Source organism: Spermophilus citellus (genome assembly GCF_964194105.1).
Source record: "Spermophilus citellus genome assembly, chromosome: 1".
NCBI lineage: Eukaryota > Metazoa > Chordata > Mammalia > Rodentia > Sciuridae > Spermophilus > Spermophilus citellus.
This window is the reverse complement of record NC_138182.1, coordinates 158711061-158737407: the sequence shown is the minus strand read 5'-3', so window position 1 is coordinate 158737407 and position 26347 is coordinate 158711061. Positions and strand designations below refer to the sequence as shown.

The 26347-nt window shown below is 44.2% G+C and overlaps 1 protein-coding gene across 1 annotated transcript; it reads left to right on the top strand.

The window, feature by feature from the left end:
- The first annotated feature begins 5306 nt into the window (after positions 1-5306).
- Positions 5307-25138, top strand: LMAN2 (lectin, mannose binding 2). The gene is made up of 8 exons (XM_081273849.1): positions 5307-5702; positions 5874-5992; positions 17806-17923; positions 18467-18546; positions 18728-18889; positions 19000-19114; positions 22317-22436; positions 24457-25138. The coding sequence occupies exons 1-8, from the start codon at positions 5507-5509 to the stop codon at positions 24615-24617; spliced, it is 1071 nt and encodes a 356-aa protein (XP_081129975.1). The 5' UTR covers positions 5307-5506; the 3' UTR covers positions 24618-25138.
- The last annotated feature ends 1209 nt before the right edge of the window (positions 25139-26347 follow it).

The window sequence follows — 26347 nt, the reverse complement described above, 5'->3', positions numbered from 1 at the left end:
CCTCCGGGCCCTCACATCCTGAAACACCAGCTAACTACCTCTTTTTTCTGCCACAGGAAGTGTCTCTATAGAAACCAAACCACAGAGAGAAGCAAGGTCTAAGAGAGCGAACGCCTCTTCCTACACACACACACACACACACACACACACACACACACACACACACATGTTCATGCACACACACACATTGCCAACACACCCTTGGCAGCATCCTACACAGGCACCAATACACAGCAGAGGCCTCCCAGTCCGGAACCCAAGGAGGAGCCCCGCCTGGTCTGGTCTGGCTCAGCCCTGGGAGCTCCAAGATTCTGTGTGAGCACACAGAGTGCATGGTCACACATTTGGCACCTGTGTACCTGGCAGGGGTTCCTGTGGCCATGCTTACATGTACCCTGGGTCCTGCATATCCACATGTGTACTTTGCTCAGCACACCCGTGTATCATACCTACTGTGTGCCAGCAGTGTGCATGCACATTATCTCTGCCCTGCTATGTGCATATGCAGATTTACCACCCCTCATCCCAGACACCTACAGGCTCTCATCTCATGCATGGGCCCAGTTGTGTAGACAGTAGACATCTTGTGTTCATGGTCATGCACACAGAGACCACACAGGTGTACATATTATAAACACTTGGGCTTTCCCTAATAAATGACACCTGGGTGTTCAGTCATAGACACTCACTGTTCCTTGGACAGGTACATGGGACAGGCATACCTGTATATAGGCCCATATATAGCCAGTGACATATGTAACCAGGTATGTGCATCTCACCTACCTGGGTAAGAGAACAGAGCAGGTACATCTATGCTGAAGGCCATGTGCATTCATTTTCATTCTCATAGAAATCCTGTCTTGGTTGTAGGACTGTCTCATCTCAGGTTTCTGTAAGAAAAATACCATGGGCTGTGTGACTTAAACAACAAACACTCATTTCTCACAATGCTGGAGGTTGGGATGGTCAAGATGCTGGCAGATCTGGTGTTTGATGAAGTCCCCTTTCCTGGTTTGCAGATGGCTGTCTTTTTGTTATGTCCTCAAGTGAAAGAACAGAGAAGAGGAAGTACGTTCTCTGCCATCTTTTTTCACAAGGGTGCTAACACCATCATAAGGGATTCCTACTCACAGCCTAGTTACCTCGAAAGCCCTAATTTCCAACATCTCCAAATACCACTGCACTAGAGGTTATTGTTTTAACATATGAATATTGCAGGGGTGGGGAGACACAAACATTCAGTTCACAGCAAGTACTGGTGGCTGAAGGTGACCCCTACCCTCAGCCCTGACCCAGCCCCAGATAGATTCAGGTGCTTTAACCAGAGTCCTCAGTTTGCCTCCTACTTATACATGCATGTCCCCATTACTTGGACTTATATTTTTTTTTTAAAGAGAGAGTGAGAGAGAGAGAGAGAGAGAGAGAGAGAGAGAGAGAGAGAGAGAGAGAGAATTTTCTTTTAATATTTATTTCTTAGCTTTCAGCAGACACAACATATTTGTTTGTATGTGGTGCTGAGGATCGAACCCAGGTCGCACGCATGCCAGGCGAGCGCGCTACCGCTTGAGCCACATCCCCAGCCCTGGACTTATATTTTACTCTAAGTGTGAGCTTACTTAGAGACCTCAAGTCACTCACCACTCTGGTTTGGGATATTTCTTTTATAGAGACAAGGCACATTCCCTGCTCCATAATCTATCTCTGCCCCACTGTCCCCTTCTAGGGCTGTCACCTGAACTCTGCTGTGACAGATACTGAGTCACTTCTCACTACACATTCATGTCCTGTTCCTCCCTGGCACATGGCTAATCTCAACTTCCCAGGACCCCTTATAGGTACTTGTGACCATGTGACCAAGTCCCACCAATTAAGGGAATGGAATGATATGTGTCATTTCTGGGCCAGGCTTTGAAGAAGTAGATGTGTGGCCTCCATTCTCTTTCTCTTTTAACTGGGTGTATATAGACAATGAGGCTCTAGGGGATTGGGGAGTCACAGAAGGAAGAAGTGATGTCTGTGCACTAGCTCATGAAGGATGCCATCCATCGACCTGGAATATCAGCTCTGGACAGCTATGACAGCTCTCCAGAAACAAACTTCATTGACCATTGTACACATTAGGGTATGTTTGTTATAGCAACTACCGTGACCCTAGTTAATACACTAGATTCTCTCCAAACATCTTGCTTCAGTTCATCCAGACAGAGGGATTCAGTCAGACTTGGTTTGTGTAGGGGGTTGCTTTCAGACATAGGTCATTGTCAATGGTGGGTTTTTTTCAAAGATGATTTTATTTACTCATTCATTCATTCATTCATGTAGTACTGGGGATAGAACCAGGGCCTCATGCATGCTAGGCAAGTGCTCTATAACTGAGCCACAACCTCAGCTCAAGGGTGGTCTTCTCAATGGTGGTACCTACGAGGGGGTTTAGGATGTATGCCATAAATGAAGCCTGCCTATTTGCTGTGCTATAGATCCAAGCCTAAGCTCATAGGGTGTTTTATAGTTTATAGTGTCTTTTGACAGAACTTCAATTGATCTTCACAACCATTTTGTGAGTAGTATTCATTATTCCTATTTTATAGATCAGGAAACTGAGGCTCAGAGAGAAGTGAGTTGTCCAAGACTGTATATATCATGTTAGAGACTTGCTAAATGGCAAATGCACCCTGGGTGCTGGGACCTGGGCTTGAACCTCCATCAGCCCACAAGCAAATAGTTCATCTTCCTCCTGTCAAAGGCCCAGTCACAAGGATTTCCAATTAAGTTTGTCCATTCCTGCTGCTGCTGAAATGCCCCTCCCCAACCCTCCAACAGGGATGCCAGTTCTAACTCTGCCCACAGGGGCCCCAGCTAACCCTGGGATTTCTTATCTCTTAGCCCTCATCTAGTCTTCTCCACTCCATGGAATACTTTCACCCCACAGAACACTGACCTCAACTTCCCTCGCTCTGGTTTCCCACAGCAGAACAGTTACTAGAACCTAGTTTCTGATGGGACTTTTGATCCTTATTCACTGTGGAGGCATCCTTGGCTTAGGTCTTACCCTTATGTGGTCATAATGAATTTAGTTTTCCTAACAGACCCAGTCTCTTCTCACTCCCACTAGAGAAATGCACACATCAGTCACTGCTGTACTTAAAACCATCTCATTGAGTTCTGCAAAATGGCTCCTTGGTGGGGAAATGAAGACTCTTTGCATTTTGGTCTCAGCCACTCCCCGTCTTCAGTCACATTCTTCCTATCTGTTCCAAATTATTGTATTCCTAATGCTTCCAGGCACCCATCTTCCTTGACTTTGTATCTAATATTGTCTCCACTGAGAATTCCATTTCCCTCCCTGGTAAATTCCTACTCATTCTTCATGACCCAATTCCAGGTTCTGGAACAAATAGTCTTTCTTTCACCAATTAACCACCTCTTTCTTATGTGCACTAATCTAGATGCTGGGATTCAGTAGTGACTATAGTTGACAAAAATCCCAGCCCTGATGGGAGTTCAGTGGAATGTACATGTCCTTGTTTGCACAGGTAGAGGTTAATCTCCAGAAGTGTAGACCCATTGGGAGGGGAGGCAGAAGACTTTTGTTGTACATATGTTTGTGATTTTTGTCCCTCCTTCTCTCTATATATATGTATATATATACAGATACATATATACAGCTGCCTCTGTATCTGCAGCATCCACATTCACCAATTCAACCAACTGTGGATGGGAAATATTAGGGGAAATTTTCTGTACTGAGTATATACAGACTTTTCTTGTCATTATTCTCTAAATAATGCAATGTAACAACTATTTTCATTTCATTTACATTGTATTAGATATAAGTAACCTAAAGATGATTTAAAGAATATAAGAGAGAATGTGCATAGGTGCTTTACCACTGAGCTACATCCCCAGCCTTTTTATTTTTGGAGCCAGAGTCTCATTAAGTTGCTTAGGACCCTGCTAAGTTGCTGAAGGTGGCCTCAAACTTGTGATCTGCCTGCCTCAGCCTCTCAAGTCACTGGAATTATAGGCCTTTGCTACCACACCCAGCCTCTATGCCATTTTATATAAGAGACTCAAGCATTCTCAGATTTTGATACTGGGAGGGTTCCCTGGAGCCAGCCCCCCTTAGGATACCCTGTGGTGTATATCAAGCACACCATAATAATGTATTGTTTTAATACAAAATAATAATTTAAAATATATGACTCAGAGCTGGGCATGGGGGTGCATGACTATAATCCCAGCTACTTGGGAGTTGAAACAGAATTGAAAGTTCAAGGTTAGCCTTAATTTTTTTTTTTTTTTTTTTTTTTTTTTTTTTTTTTTAAGGAATAGGATGTAGCTCAGTGGTAGTGTGCGCCTTGGTCCAATTCCCATTACCAGAAAAATAAAACAAATGACCCAGAAAAGAGGTCTCAGTACCAAACGCTGAATAAGTTCATTCATTTAAGAGGGCAGGTTCTTAAAATAAAGGAGCTACCAACCAACATCACATCCTGTTTCTATAACAGGAATCATTAATTGAGACAATTGATGTACATCAGTGGCCAGCGGGAGGCTAGGTTGGAAGAGGGCTGCCTTTGTAGAGGCAGTCCCCATCAGCCCCAGTTTTCAGTCCTCTTGCAGGAATGTGGGTCTAGATTTTCCAATTTTTTTTTTCTTGAAAAAGTGGCAATCGGGATTTTCGATATGAATTTAAGTACTCTGACTTAAAAATATTGGTAATTAAATCATTTATTGAACTAGTTTCAATCTCTTATCCACAGCCATCTTTGCCGAACTTTTCATGGATGCTTCTTCCAAGACAGGGCACCGTCCTGGTTTGGATTCAGACAGGTTCCAACCATCACTAGGGTCCCAGGCCAAGACCTGGGTCTGCTCCTCTTGCTTCAACCCGACTGGACCTGCGGAGTTGGGGACAGTGGAGGCCCTCAAATAGCGGGGAATTTTACGTCCCCAAACGCCTCGAACTAGCTGGGGCGGAGGCTACTCAGTGAGTCGAAGTCATCAAGCCTGCTACTTCAATTTAGAGCTCACCGCCCCCACCTCAAATCGGGAAAGATCTTTTTAGAGACCAGACCAGAGGCCAGAGGAGAAGGGCGTTGTAGTCCTGCGCATCCAGTCCGCGCAAGCAGCGGATAAAAACTACAAGTTCCACGGTGCTCTGCTCGGAGGACTGCGCTCGCATTCCCCGCGGTTCAGACCATTGCTCTGCTTATTGGCTTACAAACCTAACGTGCTGCTCTGTGATTGGCTGAAACTCTGTGGCGCCTAAGAATCCATTGCTGAGCCGGGCTGGCAGGTGCCTGGAACCTACAAGGTTATGGAACGACCCTCAACCAGGACAGGGGGCTGCCCTTCTAGTGAAGCTGCCACCCTCTCGGCTGAGAGGCTTTGTTTTTTAACTCCCCGGTGACATTAGAGTTGGAGGGTTTGCGGCCGGAGGCCATTAGATAGAACATCCGGAAGGCGGAAGTCCTAGGGCGGAAGTGGCCGAGAGGAAAGGAGAATGGCGGAGGAGAGCTGGTTTTGGCGCTGGGGCTGGGGCCGGCGGTGCCCAGGGAGACCTGGGCTTCCTGGCCCCGGCCCTGGCCCCGTTACCCTTCTACATCTTCTTCTGTTGCTGGCGTCAGTGGCTGCGGATATAACCGACGGCAACAGTGAACACCTCAAGCGGGAGCACTCGCTTATCAAGCCCTACCAAGGTGAGGCCCGGGAAGGAATTGAGTGAAGGGTGAGGGCAAGGCTGAGCTGGGTTGGGGGAGGGCGTGCCCTTTCTCTCGAGGAGAGCAGCTCTGTGGGTTTCCTGCCCTTCTCAATACCAGTCCTGGCATGGCCTCTCACGCACCTGTTTATGTCCGTCACTCTGCCTACAGGGGTTGGTTCCAGCTCCATGCCTCTCTGGGACTTCCAAGGCAGCACAATGCTTACGAGCCAGTACGTGCGTCTGACCCCGGATGAACGCAGCAAAGAGGGCTCTATTTGGAACCATCAGGTGAGTGGTTCCCAAGAGGCGAGACAAACCGTTCAAGCCACTATTCCTTGCCACTCCAAGAAGCCAAGACCTGAGCTTCGTTTATAGGCGTGCCCTGCTCCTCCCTCGCTCATTTCTTCTCCATCTTGGTTACACTCACTAATAATAAATAATGGATATTGAGTAGTTATGTGTCAGGAGCTGTGCTTGACACTTCACACTTTTCTTATTTAATTTCTTCAAAAGCCATGCCCAGTAAGAGATGTAATTTCCATTTTACTGACTAAAAAAATAAGTCTTAGAGTTGAAAGTGCTCATCGTCAGAAAAAGGTGGAACTGTCAGATTGTCTGAATTTATCCCCTTCTATCGTGGGAAGAATGAAACAACCTGGATCATTATTGGGTATTTAGCTGTGTGTTAGGCACTGACCTTGTCATACCTGATTGCATTTAATTCTCAAGCAGGCTGTTTGAAATAGATGGTTTGCATGCCTTTATGCATAGATAATGCAGCCAATAAATGGCAGAAACCGCATTTAAATTGATATGTTTGTTCTCTGAGCCCAGGAGTACACTTGGTACACATGATCCCCTTTCTTCTGGACAGTGGATGAATCTCTGACATTCTTAAAGGCCTACACCCTTTCCCCAGTACTTGGCTAAGGGTCTTGTTATCATTAGAGGGCTCTATTTGGAACCACCAGGTGAGTGGTTCTCAAGAGGGGAGACATACTTACCGTTCAAGCCACTAGTTGAGGAGGAGGGAGGATCTGGATTTGTGGGCAGTTTTAATTTCTGTGACCTTTATCCTGGAGGTCAGGGAGGCTGAGGTGTTATTGGCATGTCATATATGAGCAGTGGCTAAGATCAGCATAGACTCTACATTGAGTAAGTTTAAATTGGGGAAAAGGGAGTAATTTTGAGCTGGGTATCAGCTTGGGAAGCAACCTGCTCCTGCCCTAGCCTGCCTGATCCAACCCTTCCTACAACCCACACTGTTGGCCAGAGTCCTAGTTTTCTTTGTCACCCTGCTCTTTTGTCCTGATTGACTTTCTCATTGCGTTCTGGGAGCCCACACTGTCCTTGTGTTGCTTCATCTGCCTGTCCTCTCATTGCCTTTTCTCTTCCTGTTCCATGCCACTAAATTGCTATTGGAGGCATCTGGGGTTACTTTCTTCAGTTTTTGCTCTGATCCTCAGAGCCTGGAGTCTCCTTTGAAGGATAACTGTGCATTATGTCTGTACAGTCTGTCTCCTGGTGCCTGGCATCTCCAATCATTCTCTATTGATTTTGTTCCAGCCTCTGGCTGCCTTCATTCCTCAGGACCTTTGCACTTATTGTTCCCCTGTCTGGGACACTGCCTCCTGGTTCTTCTTGCCTGCTTGATTTCTTTTCATCTGTTAAGTCTCAGTTCAAGTGCCACCCACTCAGAGTACTTCATTAACCACCTTATCTCCCCCAAATAACATTTTGTCTTATTATTCTGTTTTAGGGCTTGCAGATTTTCAGATTTTTTTTTTTTTTTTAAATGATGCTGAGGATCAGACCCAGGGTCTTACTCATGCCAGACAAGCACTCTGCCACTGTTACACCTCTAGCCTGGTTAATATTTAAAAATGATAATGTAGCCTTATGTTTTTTATAGAAATGAATTCTACATAGCATTAAGTTGTTTTTTTTTTTTTTTAAGTGAGGTATAAATAGCACTAGAACTAATAGAAATTAGGTTTAGCCACAAAAGAATGTATACATCCAAAATAGTGGCTTAAATTACGGGTGTAGGTAGCTGATGGTTGGCATTATCAATGGTTTGGAGATATTACAGGACTGAGCATTCTGTACTTACCTCTTTTTTTTTCCCCAGTTGTAGATGGACACATTTCTATTAATTAATTATGTGGTGCTGAGGATCGAACCCAGTGCCTTACATGTGCTAGGCAGGTGCTGTACCACTGAGCTACAACTCCAGCCCTGTACTTACGTTTAATTAAATTTTCAGTCTAAATATTACCTTGTCTTTCTTCCCTCCTTTTCCCATTCAGGTCCAGGGAAATTTCCTGTTAGGCCCTTCTGATAGTCCATGAATGTTTGGGATGAGTCCCAAATTTCCTGAAAGAAATTGCTTAGAATTTTGTGTTCAGTATTTTCTCATTGTCACCTTCACACTCCATCTGGGAAAGGTACTAAATTAGCATACACTCCCTGAACTGCCTTCTGAACTATGGTGTGGCTCAGAGATGACTAGAACTCCAAGTGCCTGTTATCTGGAACACAGGATATGGGGAAGCTAAAGAGGTTGCCCAGGCGCCATCCTGAGGAATTCTTGTGTGGAGGCTACAGCAGTGGCCTTTAAACTTTTATTTTTCCCCTCTGACATCCCAATCTGAAATTATATGTCCCCTTTAAAATTTGTTATTAAAAAATTGTCTTATGTTGAAATATTTTCAGTGTAGCTGCAGTGGTGTCGCTCAGTGCTTGCCTAGAAGCCCTGGATTTGGATCCCACCACCGCCCCCTCTTCCCCCGAAAAGCAAAGGATGTAGTTTCTAGTAAAACTATTCAGTACTCTTAAATATTTAATGGTATCTAAATATTGCTTCCTGGATATCCACTTTTCTTTTAAGCAATATAAATAAACTTATATTGTACTTCAGTCTGTTTAAATTGAACTTGTATTTTCATGTCATTCCCCACACAGGACTTTATCTTCATACAATATATTTACTACTTGAAAATCCCTTATTCCTTAACCTATCATAGTTCTTTGCAGCTTCATAATAAGTGTTGTGATTTAAACTTTTTAACTTTGTCAGGATTTAATATTTAGGTTTTAATATTTTCTTTGGGATTATTGGTTCATAATTGATCAAAATAGTGCAGTACAGAATTTTTTATTTTTATTTTATTATGGAGTCTTACTGTGTTACCCAGGCTGACCTCAAATTCCTGGGCTGAGGGATTCTACTGGCCTAGCCTCCAGAGTATCTGGGCCTGCAAGTGTGCACCACCATGCCTGGATACATTACACAAATTTTGAATATCTATTCTACAAAAGTGGTAATTTATTGAAATGCATGTCAATGAGATGTCTCCCTAGCCTCACCATATGGACAAGATACTAGAGGCAAAATGATATGGGCTTCAGTGTCACATCTGCTTTTTATTTTTTAATGTGAATTCTGAGAAATTGTTCACTTAAATTGTAGATGGAATTGGAGTATTGGTATAACAGGACCACTCAATATTTTGAACTTCCTTTAGTTTTTAAACCCCAAATCATGTTGTGAGTGATCTTCTATCAGTATTATTAATGATGTATCATCTGACTATTAGATTATATTTGCCTTCTACCTTGTTCCAAGCAAAGATGAGGAAACTGCCTGACTGTAAAATGATCTGTTCCTGCCAGGTGATTCTGGTTTCATTAAAATTTGTTATTAAAAAATTGTTTTATGTTGAAATATTTTCATTAAAATTTCTGAGCTTTCAGCTGGGTGAAAGAAATGGGCTACATTGTGGCGCATGCCTACAATCCTAGAAACTTGAAAGGCTAAGGCAGGAGAATTGCAAAATCAAAGCCAGCTTCAGCAACTTAGTGAGACCCTGCCTCTAAATAAAAAATGAAAAGGCTGGGGGTGTGGCTCAAGCGGTTAAGTACCCTTGGGTTCAATTCCTGGTACCAAAAAAAAAAAATTCTGATCTCTTCAGGTGGCTGCTCTGTAGTCATGGTTGAGAACTATGCCCCCAAAGCAGCTTCTAAATCTGTACCTTACCTCCTTCAAATTCTTCAGAGGCTTATGTTGTTTATATCACATTCATATATTATATATATAATATATATTTTTCATATGTTGTCCTTATATATCTATATGTATATCATATATATATATATATATATAAATTTTCCTCCTTCTCTGTAGTTTGTTTTTCAAATATTTATTTTTTAGTTATAGGTGGACACATGTCTTTATTTTGCTTTATGTGGTGCTGAGGATCGAACCAGTGCCCCACGCATGCGAGGCAAGCACTCTACCACTGAACTACAACCCCAGCCTCTGTAGTTTTTAATCTGGGGTTTATGGAGACTTTCTAAGGCTTGCATAGTCTTGTCAGAATCAGTTTCCAGGTTCTGCGCTTCCATATATGAGTTTACCTGAAGCTGACCTTCTTGCCAGCATACCTGGAACAGGAATATAGATTTTCCTTTCCCTCTTCCCTTTCTCAGTTTGCTCTTTTATTCCAGTGCACACCTCACACCAAGCTGGGCTCTTTCTTTAGTACTAGGCCCAGATCATTGAAATGTGGTATCTAGATTGACTTTTGTATATGTGTGATATGATTTAATTTTTTTCCAAATAAATGAGGGTTATTTTGGTAATTTTTAAAATTTTTAAATTATTGATATCTGGTGTAATTGCATTACAGTCAAGAATTTCAGTCCCTTGAAAGTCTGTTAAGACTTGGGCATGGTCCCTCAAGTAGTTAGAGTTTTGGGAAATGTTTTGTGCATGCTTGCAAAGAATGTGGATTCTCTACTTACAGAATGTAGCATGTGGTTTAGGTCCTGTAAATCACATTTGCTGATTGAGTTCAAATCTTTTATATCCTTCTTGACATTTTATCAGTTCATTTTTACCAGTTACTAAGGGAGGTTTTAAAAAAGTTGCGGAGTACTGTGATAGATTAACAAATAAGAGATTTTCAAGCAATGAATATATTATATTAAAATTCTGTATAGGGAATGACATGAAAATACAAATTCCCCGTATTAATATTCTATTAGCAATGATTCTGTCAGTTTCTGTTGTATATATTTTGAGACCAAATTAGGCATATATAGAAACAAATTTTTTCTATCTTTGATTAAATAATATCTTTATCATTAAGAGTCCCCTTTTAGGGTTGTGGCTCAGTGGTAGAGCACTGTCGCCTAGCATGTGCAAGGCACTGGGTTTGATCCTCAGCACCACATAAAAATAAGTAAAAAAAGGTATTTTGTCCAACTGTGACTAATAAGAGAGAGGGAGGGAGGGGGGATCTCCTTTTAAAGTTTGTTGTCCAGTTTTTAATCCTTCTATATCTGGTTTATTTAATTTACCATAATTTTTCAAGTTTCCTTTGTATTTTAGTATGCATTTTTTCTTGTGGCTGAGTAATATTTCTATGTATGTGAACCACATTTTGTTAATCCATTCATCTGTTGATGGACACTGGATTGTTCCCTCTTTTTGACTCTTGTGAATACTGCTGTGAATATTGATGAACTTACATCTGAGTCCCTCTTCTGGGTTCTTTTGGGTATAAACATAAGAAATAGAATTAGGGGCTGGGGATACGGCTGAAGCGGTAGCGCGCTCGCCTGGCATGCGTGCGGCCCGGGTTCAATTCTCAGCACCACATACCAACAAAGATGATGTGTCCGCCGAGAACTAAAATAAATAAATAAATATTTTTAAAAAAATAGAATTAGGAGCTGGGTATATAGCTCAGTTGGTAGAGTGCTTGCCTCACATGCATAATGCCCTGGGTTCAATCTCCAGCACCACAAAAAAATAAAATAAAATAAGTAGAAATAGCAGGTTGTATGGTAATTCTGTTTTTATCTTTTTAAAAAATCCTGGGTATTGAACCCGGGGATAATTTACCACTAAGCTACATCCCCAGCCCTGTTTAAAAATTTTAAATTTTGAAACAGGGTCTCACTGAGTTGCTGAGGGTCTTGATGAATTGTTCAGGATGATCTCAAACTTGTCTGTGGTCCTCCTGCCTCACCTTACCCAAGTTGTTGGGATTACAGGCATGCACTACTATATCTGGCTAACTCTTAAATTTAGATATTTGATCATATTTGATCATTTAGTTACTTTAAATTTTTTTTATTTTTAGTTTTAGATGACACAATACCTTTATTTAATTTTTAAGTTTAACCTTTAATTTTGAATTAGTTGTAGATTCATGCACCATTGTAAGAAATAGTATAGAAAGGTCCTAGGGGCCCTTATGTTTTGTTTTTTAATCTAATATTTAGTTCATTTACATATAATTACCTGCACACTTGAGTTTGATCTCCTGTCTATTTACCTTTCTTTTTTCCCCCATTTTATATATATGTGTGTGTGTGTGTGTGTGTGTGTGTGTGTGTGTATATATATATATATATATATATATATATATATATATATTTAGTCATAGGTGGACATAATACCTTTATTTTGTTTGTTTATTTTTATGTGGTGCTGAGAATCCAACCCAGTGCCTCACACATGCGAGGCAAGCACTCTAACTCTGAGTCTCAGCCACAAACCCAGCCCCTCCCCATTTTTTTAAACTGGTGCATTGTAGTTATACATAATGTTGGGATTTTTTTGTTACATATTTATACATGCACATAAAATAACAATATAATTTGGCTGTTACAGTTTACCTTCTATTTGTTTTACTTGAACACTGTTCATTATTCTCCCTGGTCTTGATTTCCTTAGGATTAATTTTTATTGTTCTAATTTTTTTTTTTTGTTAGCTTGAAAGTTATATGTTCTTTTTGCAATTTTATAGTGTTTATTATAGAGTTTAAAATATGTGTCCATGTTTACCAAAGACTTAAGGATAATGTGTACTTTAACCACCTTCTTGAATAATGCAAGGTTCTTAAGATACTTTAAACTCTCTTTACCCTATTGCAGTCATTTATTTTAATGCTTTCTGTTTTAAATTGTTTTACTCAAATATTTATGTAGATTTTTTACCTTCATATTTTTTCTTTGTTGTTCATTCCTGAACTCTTATTTTTTTTTCTTTTTTTTTCATTGTTGGTTGTTCAAAACATTACATAGTTCTTGACATATCATATTTCACATTTTGATTCAAGTGGGTTATGAACTCCCATTTTTACCCCGTATACAGATTGCAGAATCACATCACTTACACTTCCATTGATTTACCTATTGCCATACTAGTGTCTGTTGTATTCTGCTGCCTTTCCTATCCTCTACTATCCCCCCTCCCCTCCCCTTCCCTCCCCTCTTCTCTCTCTACCCCCTCTACTGTAATTCATTTCTCCCCCTTATATTATTTTTCCCTTTCCCCTCACTTCCTCTTATATGTAATTATGTATAACCCTGAGGATCACCTTCCAATTCCATGCAATTTCCCTTCTCTCTCCCTTTCCCTCCCACCTATCATCCCTGTTTAATGTTAATCTTCTTCTCAAGCTCTTCGTCCCTATCCTGTCCTTGGTTACTCCCCTTATATCAAAGAAGTCATTTGGCATTTGTTTTTTAAGGATTGGCTAGCTTCGCTTAGCATAATCTGCTCTAATGCCATCCATTTCCCTCCAAATTCTATGATTTTGTCATTTTTTAATGCAGAGTAATACTCCATTGTGTATAGATGCCACATTTTTTTTATCCATTCATCTATTGAAGGGCATCTAGGTTGGTTCCACAGTCTTGCTATTGTGAATTGTGCTGCTATGAACATCGATGTAGCAGTGTCCCTGTAGCATGCTCTTTTTAGGTCTTTAGGGAATAGACCGAGAAGGGGAATAGCTGGGTCAAATAGTGGTTCCATTCCCAGCTTTCCAAGAAATCTCCATACTGCTTTCCAAATTGACTGCACCAATTTGCAGTCCCACCAACAATGAGCAAGTATACCCTTTTCCCCACATCCTCGCCAGCACTTATTGTTGTTTGACTTCCTAATGGCTGCCAATCTTACTGGAGTGAGATGGTATCTTAGGGTGGTTTTGATTTGCATTTCTCTGACTGCTAGCGATGTTGAGCATTTTTTCATGTGCTTGTTGATTGATAGTATGTCCTCCTCTGAGAAGTGTCTGTTCAGGTCCTTGGCCCATTTGTTGATTGGGTTATTTGTTATCTTATTGTCTAATTTTTTGTGAACTCTTATATTTTGATCATTTTCCATCTTCACAAAGAATGAAAGGTAGTAATTGTGTCCACTGATAATGAATTCTTTTAATTTGTTTTTGTTTTGTCTGAAAATGTCTTAATTTTCCTTTCATTCTTTTAGTTGTAGATGAACACAATACCTTTATTTATTTATTTTTATGTGGTGCTGAGGATTGAACCCAAGGCCTCCCACATGCTAGGCGAGCAATCTACCACTGAGCTACAACCCCAGCCCCCTCCCTCCATTTAAAATTTATTTTTTCTCTTCTCTCTCACTCTTTCTCTGTGTGTGTGTGTTTGTGTAGGTATGGTGTGTTAATCTGTTGTCTGTTACTATAATGAAATACCTGGGGCTGGATAATTTTCATAAAGAAAAATAGGTTTACTTAGTTTGATGTTCAAGAGCCTGCAAGTCCAGATAGCATGATGCTGATGCTCATGCTGGCTACATCAACTCATAACAAATAGCATCACTGATGGAGTACCTATGAAAGGTCGAGATGATGTGCAGAGACATGGAGAAGCCAGTAATAACCTACCAAGGACCAACTTAAAGATCCTACCACCTCTTAATGATCACCATACTGAAGACCAAGCTGCTAATACATGGGTCTTTGGGAGATACAGTCAAATATTATCCAAAACATAGCATATGGTTTTCTTTCATCTCCTTTGTGTGTGTGTGTGTGCGCGCTCGCATGTGTGAGGCATTGGGTTTGATTCTTAGCACCGTATAAAAATAAATAAAGGTTCATCCACAACTAAAACATACACACACACACACACACACACATATATATATATATATATATATGTATTACATAATGTATATAAATCTTTTTTATAGTTGTAGATGGACGGCATGCCTTTATTTAATTAATTTATTTTTTTATGTGGTGCTGAGGACCGAACCTAGTGCCTCACACATGCTAGGCAAGTGCTCTGTCACTGAGTTATAGCCCCAGCCCTCATTCTGGATATTTTTATTAAATGACCTCGAGTTCACAAATTCTCCCTTTAACTATTTATTTGGGTAGCAGGGATTAGCCACATCCTCAGCCCTATTTTGTATTTTACTTAGACCACCGGGTCTCACTGAGTTGCTTAGGCCCTTGCTTTTGCTAAGGCTGGCTTTGAACTCTCAATCTTTCTGCTTCAGCCTCCAAAGCAACTGGGATTATAGGCATGTGCCACTGCACCTGGCCTCCCTTTAACTATTTTAAGTCTGTTATTAAACTCACCCGTTATGTTATTGTATTGTTTTTTTAGTTGTAGATGGACACAATACCTTTATTTTATTTATTTTTATGTGGTGCTGAGAATGAAACCCAGTGCCTCACATGCTAGGCAAGCGCTCCACCACTGAGCCACAACCCAGTCCCATATCTGGACTTCTTGTTGGCTTATTTTCTTTTTCTTTCTCTGGTTTTTATTTGATCTCATCTCTTTGTATACCAGTTATTTATGATCCTATAACAGATATTGCACTTGTATAATTGTTGAAAAATTTGAGGCCAGAGTCACCTTAGTCTAATTTTTGGGATGGAGAGGATTCAAAGCTGAGCTGAATCCCCAAGGGCCTTTCTACTGTACTCTTACTTTTGGGTTTCAGTCTTTGTGCAAACCCAACTCGAAGCAAGGCCTCCATAGTCTTCAGCAAGCGGTGGACTCAGATTCCTTGTCTCCTATCCTTGAGAGCTAGTTCTCATCACCTCTCAGTATCCCCTTCACATTCTGCTGATGTTTCCAAACTAGTGAACTGTCCCAAACAAGAGAGGATCTAAAGTTTTAAACTCATTGTGAGTTGCCATGTGGGTCCTAATTAGTTTCATGCTTTCAGAGACCAGACTGGATCTTATCATTTGGGTTCCTGGTACCCCAAGATAGAACATTGAATCTGGCAAATTGAAGAAGGCACAAACTAGATTGCCTACACTGAGACAAACTTTTTTACTTTATTTTATTTATTCTTAGTTGTTGATGGACATTTATTTATTTATATGCAGTGCTGAGAATTGAACCCAGTTCCTCACACATGCTAGGCAAGCACTCTACCACTGAGCTACAAACCCAGCCCTGTTATCTGTCTCTCTATCTATATTTATGGGTGCCAGGGATTGAACTCAGGGCGCTCAACCACTGAGCCACATCCCCAGCCCTATTTTGTATTTTATTTAGAGACAGGGTCTCACTGAGTTGCTTAGCACCTTGCTGTTGCTGAGGCTGGCTTTGAACTTACAATCCTCCTGCCTCAGCCTCGAGAGATGCTGGGATTACAGGTGTACACAACTGTGCCCGGCCTGTTTTTTATTTTTGATTTGAGTTTTTTCTGGTTACAGAAGCAATATTCATTTGTATGATATTCAAAGATAGAAAGTAAACATTCCCTAGGGCTAGGATTGTGGCTCAGCGGTAGAGCACTTGCTTAGCACCGGTGGGATCCGGGTTCAATCCTCAGCATCATATAAAAATAAAAGCATTGTGTTGTGTCCATCTATACCTTAAAAAAAAATATATATATATATAAAGTAAACATTCCCCACAGTTCTCAGAATTACCTGTCATTAATATCAGTTAATGCTTTACATTTTTTCTTAACCCTCCACCCCCAAATGGGAGCAGATCATTGATGTTGTTTGCAGGAACTTTGGGCCTAGTGCATGCTTGGCAGGCACTCTACCACTGAGCTACATTCCCAGCCTCTTTTTTAGTATCATTGATAACATTAAGTGATAAGTACTACTGGGGTCTCCCTTGTTCTGTTAAAAAGCTGTAGCCAAATTGCCCCTAAGAAGACAGGACCATTTACATTTATAGTCACACCTGTTGCTTGAGAGTGTGTGTTTCTCTGCATCCTCATCTGCATTATATAATAATGTTTTTAATACCTGCCAATCTGATAGGTTAACCATATCTTTTTTGGGGTTTGCCTTTCTGACTGTTTTGTTTGTTTTTTAAATCATGTGCTTATATACACATCTCTGACTTCTGCAAAGTTTTTCCTTCTCATAGTAGTTGTTGACACCTTAGTTTTCATGAGCAGCTTCTTGGCAGGCTGTTCCCCTTGCTGTAGGCAGTGCTCAGCTCTGTTCTTGATGTCCATGACTGTCAGAGAGCATTTGCTTTTCATATGGTGGCTAAAAGGACCCAGAGCACCTCCCTAGTCAGGCTTCAGCACTGATACTGGTACCTCATTTAAGCTGGGCCTGGTTGGCAGGTGTCCTGGCCAGGAGTTGGGCTTTGTAGTCAGTCAGACTTAGGTTCGAGTCCTTTGGGCACTCACTCAGCCTGATTTTCTTCGCTTTGGAAGGTTGGTTAGAACAGAAGAGTCGGGGTGGGAGTGAGGGGGTGGCAGGAAGTAGCTGGTGTGATTTATGTTAAAGGCCTGAAGGCTGTAGGAAGTATGGAAGACAGCAGAAGTTTTGGGGTCAGATAGAGCTGGGTATGTATCAAGACTGTCTTCACATCTGTTGAGTATGAGTTGTTTTGCCCCAAAACACGTTTTTGTTTATTTAAAATACATACCTCAGATAGGGGTAATAACCCTTTTTCAAGATCCCAGGGCAGAAACAGTGGGAATGGAGGTGGAACAGACTAGGGGATTTGGCTGGTGTTGAGGCCAGGATGAGAACAGGCCTGGCAAGACAGAGGAGGGCCTCTGGCAGCCTTGGGACACTGCATGGCCTACCTCTTCTCATGTAGGGGCCCAGCAATCCCTTCCCTTCCTGCTGAAAATGCTTGGGAGTCCAGGGTCAGTGACACTTGTGATCCTGCCACCTAGCTCTGTGCTTATGAGTAAGTACCAAGTCTTGATAGAGGCAAGAAGATAGTTCTGTGGGGCAGTGTTTGTGCCAGGATTGCCTCTAACTTGTTCAAACATCCTGGGGATCTCTTGAGCAGTGCTGTCTGTCTCCCACCCCCCATCCAGCCTTGCTTCCTCAAAGACTGGGAGATGCACGTCCACTTCAAAGTCCATGGCACAGGGAAGAAGAATCTCCATGGAGATGGCATCGCCTTGTGGTACACCCGGGACCGCCTTGTACCAGGTAGGGCAGTGCTTGCTCAGGTGGCCCCACTGGGTCCTGGAGGGTGGGTGCCCCATGGCTGCTGGCCCACTAGGGAGGTCAGGGTGGGCAAGGCAGGAAGTTGCCTGGGTTTCTGGGGCCAAGGATCTTCTACCCTGCACTGCCCTTTAAGTGCTAGAATATGAAGGCCATCTAGCAGAGACTGTATATAGACCTCAAGGCTGTAAAGGTTTCCTGTGTGACCCTTTATAGAAAATGTGCTACCCTGGTTTGAGAGGGTCCTTTGTGGCTTCTCCCATTTTTCCTAGACTGGGTAACCCTTTGACACCTCACAGCACATGGCCAGGGCTGTCCCCTAGTAGTTCAGGCTCCAAACTTGAGTCCTCTGTGTTACACTTGAGTCCCTCCTTGCCCCCTACCTCAGCTTCATCCTTAGGAATTCCGTTGTCTCCTGCATGAATAACCAGAGTTGGGCTGTCCGCCTCTTATACATATTGCCTTTGAGCTACCCATGGGGCCATCTCCAGTTTTTCCCAATGTGTGAGTATCTCCTTATGATTCCAGGACCTGTGTTTGGAAGCAAAGACAACTTCCACGGCTTAGCCATCTTTCTGGACACATACCCCAATGATGAGACCACTGAGGTAGGGCCCTGTTCTCCTGTGGAGCAGGAAAGCAAGGACTAGACAGCTGGCTAAGAGGGTGGGGACTGGGATTTCTCCCTGGTCCTGGCACAAAAGCAGCCTCCGGGAGTTGGGATGGTGGGTGGGCCTGCTTCCTCCTGAAGAAGGGATAGTAGCGAACTAACTGGTGTCTTGGTTCCAGCGTGTGTTCCCGTACATCTCAGTGATGGTGAACAATGGCTCCCTCTCCTATGACCATAGCAAAGATGGACGCTGGACTGAGCTGGCAGGTTGCACGGCTGATTTTCGCAACCGGGACCATGATACCTTCCTGGCTGTGCGCTATTCCCGGGGCCGTCTGACGGTGAGCAGGTGTGAGGGAGGAGGCTGGCTGGGTCTTTGCTGGTTCTCTAGAGGCTGGGGAAATGGCAAGCTTGGGCCTGCAGGTGTATTTGACATGTTGGCTGGCCACAGGTGATGACTGACTTGGAGGACAAGAATGAGTGGAAAAATTGCATTGATATCACGGGAGTACGTCTACCCACCGGCTACTATTTTGGAGCCTCGGCTGGCACTGGAGACCTGTCTGGTGAGTGGTTTGAGTGAGAAGTCCACCATTCTTAGCCCAAGCCTTCCCTGGTCTGTTGGAACCTTTTGACATAGTTGATCACCTTCTTTTGATTTCCACACTCACCATCTTCCTCCTCTTCCCACTGTCTATAAATGCTGGTGTGCCCATGACTTAGTCTTTGAGCAATCCATTAGCAGTCTTCCTTTATCTTTAGGAGATTGACTTTGAATCTAGATCCTGTATACTTGCAGATACTACTACATAAGCAGTAGCCAGTGTCCACTCAGCTGCCCATCTGAGCCCTAATATGCCCACTACTCAAGACCATACTTTGCCCAGCAAGATGTAAATGGCTCCTCTGACTTTCTAGTTGCTCAGGCTGAAAAACCCTGATGTCATCCTGTACTTTTCTTTTTCCTCTCCATGCCACCTCCAGTGCACTGGTGAATTCATAGCAAGGCACCGTCCCAACCTACTCCCCACCTCTGCAACGTCTGATTCAGGGCTTACTTCTTACTCAGCTTAAGGTGTTCCTTGGACACACCAGTGTCATCCTGCTTCTGGCTTTTGACTTGCTGTCTGACCTTCATCTTCTTAGAGTCTAGCTTAATGTCACCTACTTGGTGGGGCCTTCCCCAATTCCCTTACTAGAATTTGTACCTGCTCCTCCAGTCCCCAACACTCCTAGCTAACCTTTTTTCCTAGTATTTACTATCTTTGAGTCAGCCATATCATCTACTTTATTGTGCTCCCCACCCCAGACATACACCCCACCTCCCCATGAAGTCAGGGATATGTCTCGTTTCGCCTGCATTGGGTACTCAGTAAGCACAGGGACTCCTCTGGCCTGTATGGACTTTGCCAGGTCACCAGGTCCTGGTAACACTTAGTGGGGCCCTTGGCTGTGACTCTCAGTCTTCTCCTGAGAGTGCTCAGAAGGCATAAAACCCAGGACTAACTCCTGCTGACCAGAACTAGGATGTGATATGGATGACCTGACAAAAGAGTTTATTTATCTTCAGATAAACATTTTCAAGGCTGTAACCTGTTCACTGGCCGGAGACTCCTCCATCCCCACCCCAGAGAACTACATGGGTCCACTTAATTCCAATATGTCCTTTGTTTTGTTTTAAAGTTATGTTTTTGTTTTTTGTTTATTTTTTCTGGTACTGGAGATCAGACCCAGGGCCTTGTGTATGCTAGGCAAGCTCTCTACCACTAAACTACACTCCAAGCCCTTGGTCTTGCTAAGTTGCCTTTTTGCTGGCCTCAAATTTGCAGTCCTCTTGCCTCAGCCTCCCAGTTGGCTGGGATTATAGTCATATACCACCGTGCCTGCTGCTTTAGACTTTAATAATAGGGCGGTGTCAGTATAGACCCCCAAAATGAGAGATTGATCTAATAAGCACCCTGTTCCTGTCTTCCAGCTTTGGTAATTACTAACTTAGGACCAGTCTTGTTTTATTGATGACTCCACCATAACCTTTACCCCATCTTCTCCCCTGGGTTACCTGAAATTTTGTCTTATAGTGTTTCTGCATGGGTCTGCAGAGGTTTGGGGGTTTGTTTTTGTGTGTGTGTGTGTGTGTGTGTGGATCTGGGGATCAAACCCAGGGTCTTGCACATGCTAGACAAGTGCTCAGCCATTAAACTACATCCCCATCCATTTATTTGAAATAGGATTCACTAAGTTGCCTAGGCTGACCTTGAACTTGTGATTCTCCTGCCTCAGCCTCCCAGGTAGCTGGAATTGTAGGTCTGTGTCACTGCACTCACTTTGCAGGTGGTTCTTGATGAGAGCAGAACCAGATCTGTGGCAGATGGATGCTCTCCAAGGCTGTTTGGAGGAGCTCAGTAAAGAGTGGTGGAGATGGCCCCAAAAGTGGTAGTGTCTGGCCGTTAGTTGGAGGGTTGTTGATATTTGGCATCCTGTGGGCAATCCTGGAATATAGTCTTTAGTAGGAAATTGTCTTTTCACTTTTTATACAACCAACACCCTGGGAATTTCAGAGTTGAGGGATTTCCCAAAAACTGCAAATGGGAAATGGGAAGGGGCAGAGCTCAGGTGGGAACTAGAGTCTGACTCCAAAACTACTCTCTTTCCTTGGCCATTTGCTGCCTCCAGGGACCGTGCATGCTTGACTATCAGATGCCACTCAGCCCTGCCTGACCTGTCTGCCAGGGCCTTGCTCTATATAGGTTCTCCCTTCTCATGGCTCCGGAGATTCTCCCTCTAAAAAAGGCCTTTTTTAGCTGGGTGCAGTGGTATATACCAGGAATCTCATCAAGTTGGGAGGATCACAAGTTCAAGGTCAGTCACAGCAACTTAGCATGACCTTGTCTCAAGAAAAAAAAAAAAAAGGAAGGTGTATGTGTGTGTGTTGGGATGTTATTCAGTGGTAGAGAGCCCCTGGACTCAATACCCAGTACTGTACCCACCCCCCTAAATAAAAGGCCTTTCCTCAGATTGTAGCCTGTTGAGCTTACAATTAGTTAGGCAGGCTGGATGTCATATTGTGGCTCTGAGACTCAAGCCCCCACCCCCCGAAAATGGGAGAGCTGTTAGTGTTGAGTGGTGGTCCTTTCCTGCCCATGCTGGTTGGACCATGTCTTTCCTGAATTTCCTCAGGTGCAGTTGCTAACTGTGTGTTGGGCTGGGCTCCTAGCTGGATGCTGACTTTCTCATTTGCATCCTTCACAGATCTCTGATAGGAGCATCTGTTGGCTGCCTGCCCTTGGGAGGATCAGGCTTCTCGGCCAGCCCTGATCTGGTCCCTGTTTTAAATACACACCCTCTGCCTCACATTGTGTCTTCCCTGTGATCTATGTGTGCTCATTTACTTGTCATGTGACCACACCCATGATGGAGATTATCACTCCTGTCTTACAGAAGAGGAAACTGAGCCTCAGAGAGGGCCTCAGGCCTGCAGATAGACCCACGTAATTTTGAATATAAAGCCCATGCTCTTTTTTGTCCATCCCTCCTTTTTCCTTGGTTTCTCTTTTTTGTGTGTGTGCTGGAGATTGAAACGAGGGCCTTGTACTTGTTGAACACACCCAGCCCCTGGAGGATTGAAGGTAGCTAGGAAGAAAAGAGGCCCAGCCATGGGCAGCAGCAGCACTCTCCATATCAGAAACATCAGCTTCTCTTTGAGGGGTCTGTGGGCCATGGCCCTGAGGCTGGCTCCATGCCATCACAGGCTCATTTTTGATCCTGCAGACAATCATGACATCATCTCTATCAAGCTGTTCCAGCTGATGGTAGAGCACACACCTGATGAGGAAAACATCGACTGGACCAAGATAGAGCCTGGTGTCAACTTCCTCAAGTCACCTAAAGGTATGTGCACCCAGACTGTCCCTGCTAGGCCTCAGGTGAGTTTGGAGCTCTCAGCCCTTCCTGGTCCAGTTCTGGCTGTATTCTGGGCTCTTGTATCAGACCTGTCCCTGATGAGTTTGCTCCTGGTCCTGCCTGGAGTTCCTAAGAGGCCAGAAGCTTGGGTCCAGTCAGCTCTGGTGAGTCTTTAAGGAAATGATTGAGGCAGGAAAGCCAGTCCATCTGTGAGGATATCCTCTACGCCATGTGGTTTCTATTGAGGCAGCAGCAGCCAATCAGGACACCCTTCTGTGTTGGGGGCTAGGGACAATGGTCATTAAGTCAAGGAGGTGTGCTGGGAGTGGTGGCACACATCTGTAATCCCAGTGGCTTTGGAGGCTGAAGCAGGAAGATTTCGAGTTCAGAGCTAGCCTTAGCAACAGTGAGGCACTAAGCAACTCAGTGAGACCCTGTCTCTAAATAAAATACAAAATGGGACTGAGGATGTGGCTCAGTGTTCGAGAGCCCCTGAGTTCAATCCCCAGTTACCCCCCCCCCCAAAAAAAAAAAAAAAAAAGGTCAAGCGGCAATTTGCTGCCTGAAGGAAGTGTGTCAGCACTCTTGGCATGCCTGTTAGTCTGTGAACACTTTGGAGATTGAGTCTATGGCTGGCTGAAGGGGCTGAAACCCTCATGTTTCCTCAGCCAGAAAGAGGTAAGGCAAGATTTGAACTTGGGTTTTTGCAAAACTCCAAACCCTAGGTTCTTCTCATGGCACGAATTCTGCTTCATAGAGTGAATGTCATGGTTGGAGGAATAAGGTATATTTTTTGGAACAGGATCTCACTGAATTGCCTAGGCTGGCTTCAAACTTGTGATCTTCCTGCCTCAACCTCCCTAGTCATTGGGATTATAGGTGTCTACCACTTCACCCCACCAACATCTCATTTTTTAAAGATTCACATTGTTTTAAATATTTTGGAGATGGAACAAATCCAGCTGTAGATCATCATTTGGTTAGAGAAAAATCATACTGGCTACTGAGTACTTTCCTCCCTAAGTGACCAGCAAAGCAGGGATTAACTTGTTTTCAGAAGTTGATGCACTTGTTCCTTTGGCAGCTGTTTCAAAGCTTCCTTCTGTGCCCAGCTGTATCAAGCAGGCCCTACCCCTGGGGCTCAGTTAGCACCTGAGGCAGAGAAGGCGCCAGGGAGGACTGGGAGCCCCGAGGTTGAGGAGCTTGTCAGGAAAGCAACATCTCTCAGGCTCCCCTGGTTCAGTTCATTGTTGTCACTGTGCAGGGACAAAGAGGCTGGGGTCAGCAGGCCAGCCTGGGGTCAGGCTGTGCAGGAAGGAGGCTGTAGGTTGACTTGTAGCTGGCATTTTGTCAAATGAGCAGCATAAACACAGCAGAAAGGCCCGACTTGAGCCCAGTCCTGGTTGGAAAAGGCCTATGCAGACCCCAGTGTCAAGTGGAGGGCCATAGTGTGGAGGCCAAACGGCAGACATAAGGCTCAGTCCTGATCCCAGTCCCTCCACTCATGGCCTGTAGTCACAGCCAAGTCCTCATCTTCTCTGATTTGAAAAGGTGCCACCTTCCAGGGTGGTCAGAATCTGAGATCCCGCGTGTGACAGGGTGTGGCACCCAGTAGGGTCCGTTGACAGTTGGCAGGCTGAAGAGTGGTGTGGCTAGAGAGGGTTGCAGCGTGTGGGTGGTAGCTCAGGACCTATGAGCCGGCCGGGGAGGTCCCTGAGAGCTGCAGGTAGGGGCAGCCTTTGGTCAGAGCCGTTTCTCCCGGAGGGGAGGGGGATTCTCACACTGCGACATGGGGGAGTTGGGGCTTGTCACATAGATTCCTGGGCCTCTCCTCGTACCTCCTTTTCAGAGGGAGCCCAGGAGTCTCTGGTTTTCACTGAGGTCCCTTGTAGGGTGGGTGTGGTGGCCCTATGCTGGGCCTGCTGTGTGGTCCTGTGAGTCTCTTTTCCTGGAGCCCAGCCAGCAGCCCTGCCCCTTTGCCTTTTCACCCCGCTCTCTTCTTCCCTAGATAACGTGGATGACCCCACGGGGAACTTCCGCAGCGGGCCCCTGACAGGGTGGAGGGTGTTCCTGCTGCTGCTGTGTGCGCTCCTGGGCATCATCGTCTGTGCCGTGGTGGGTGCTGTGGTGTTCCAGAAGCGCCAGGAGCGGAACAAGCGTTTCTACTGAGCGCCTGGCGTGGCAGGAAGAAGCTGATGTTGGCCCAGGCGCTAATGTGAACTGTTTTTTTTACTCGGATTGTAAAAGAAAATAAGACGACCTTATTTCTTAACTATTTCAAAGAAATGATTAAAAGTATTTTCGTACATTTTGCTTCTTGCCCAGCAGGGACAGGCGGCAGGCCCAGGATTGGGATGTAGCAACTCCACAGCTGGAGATGAGCCTCTTGCCCTGGGGTGGCATCTCAGGAGTAGGGGCTTCTGTACCTGGGGCAGAGCTGAGGCCCTACAGGTGGCCGTTGAACACTGGAGGGGCCCCCCAGACCACATTGGGGTGGCTCCTGAGGACCCAGAGCAGTGGTGTTGTCCTAAGGTGTGTGTTGTGTGTGGTGGCAGACAAGGCCCAGGTGGGGAACATGAGCCTTCCTGTTCCCTGTGCTTCTCAAGGCAGACTCAGGTGATGCTGGAGGAGCTGCTCGGTGGGGCCCAGAGTGTGACTATTTGCTAAATAAAGTGGAATAGCCAACCTCAGCCGTGTGACGCCCTCAGGGGCTTGCTTTTCTTTTTCTTCTGATAACTTCCAACTGGCCACTGCATTGCAGCTTTCAGTCTTTGCCATCTCCCTGTGCTTCAGGGCCCCCATGAAAGAATGGGTTAGGGAAGACTTGGGGTCCTATGCAGAGGGTGTGACCCCAGCCCAGGCTCAAGGCTAGGCCAAGACAGTGGTAGGAGGGTACAGTGACAATCTAGGGGATTTGGGTTGACCTGGAGGGTCAGGAGGACAAGTTGGGGACAGCAGTCATATTCCTTTGGTTTCCTTAAGGGAACAAAGATGATAACAGTGGAAGGAAGCCAACTGCTGAAGGGAGAGCATCACCATGTGTCAGCTTTCAGGTCACCTCCACCCAGGTCACGGCCTGCTGCAGTGCGTCCCTGCCCAGTCCAAATCTGACCCCAGAGAGACCTTGCCAGTTCTCTCTCTTCTTCATCTCTTTCCCACACAGTTCTGTAACATTTGGGTTTTCAGTCTCACAAAACAAAAACCCTGTCTTCCTGTCACAGTCTGGCTTTTTGTAGTTAACATTGTCAAGTAGGTTCTTACTGCAAAAAATACAGATAGTAAAGAAGCCAATGAATCCATTCTCCAGAGCAGAGAATTAACTAGAGCCATGTCCTTGCCGTTTCCTGAGTGGTAAACTCCTATTTCCACAGGGTAGGTGTTCAGAGATGGCTCACAGTGACTGGGAGATTCCACTTCGTTTCCTTCACAGGTTTAGGAGCCTCATCACAAAGCCTTAATTAAGAATAGCAGTCATGATCCCCAGAATTAAAATATTTTATTGAGCATTTTTCTCCAAACAAGTTTCTTTACTTGAAATAGTAGCAAACATCGAGTGCTTACTAGATATTCTTCTAAGTGCGTGATGTCTATTAATTAATTCATTTCACTCCACGACACTATGTGGTCACTGGAAATGCATCAGATCAGGCAGCGGGTGTGTCCACTCTGATGCATCTGGGTGGACATTTCCATGACATAGACCTGAGGTTTGGAACTTCCTAGCTACTACAACTACATCATTAGCACCATCCTCACTGTGCTTGACTTTAAATTTTTGGTTCTGCTATTCCTGAAATTTTAGGCAAATTGGTACTATATGGTACTCGGCTTTTAGAGCCACCTGGAGCCTGGCTCATTCTCCAATTCTGGCTCAGAAAGTCCTGGAATGAGACAGAGAC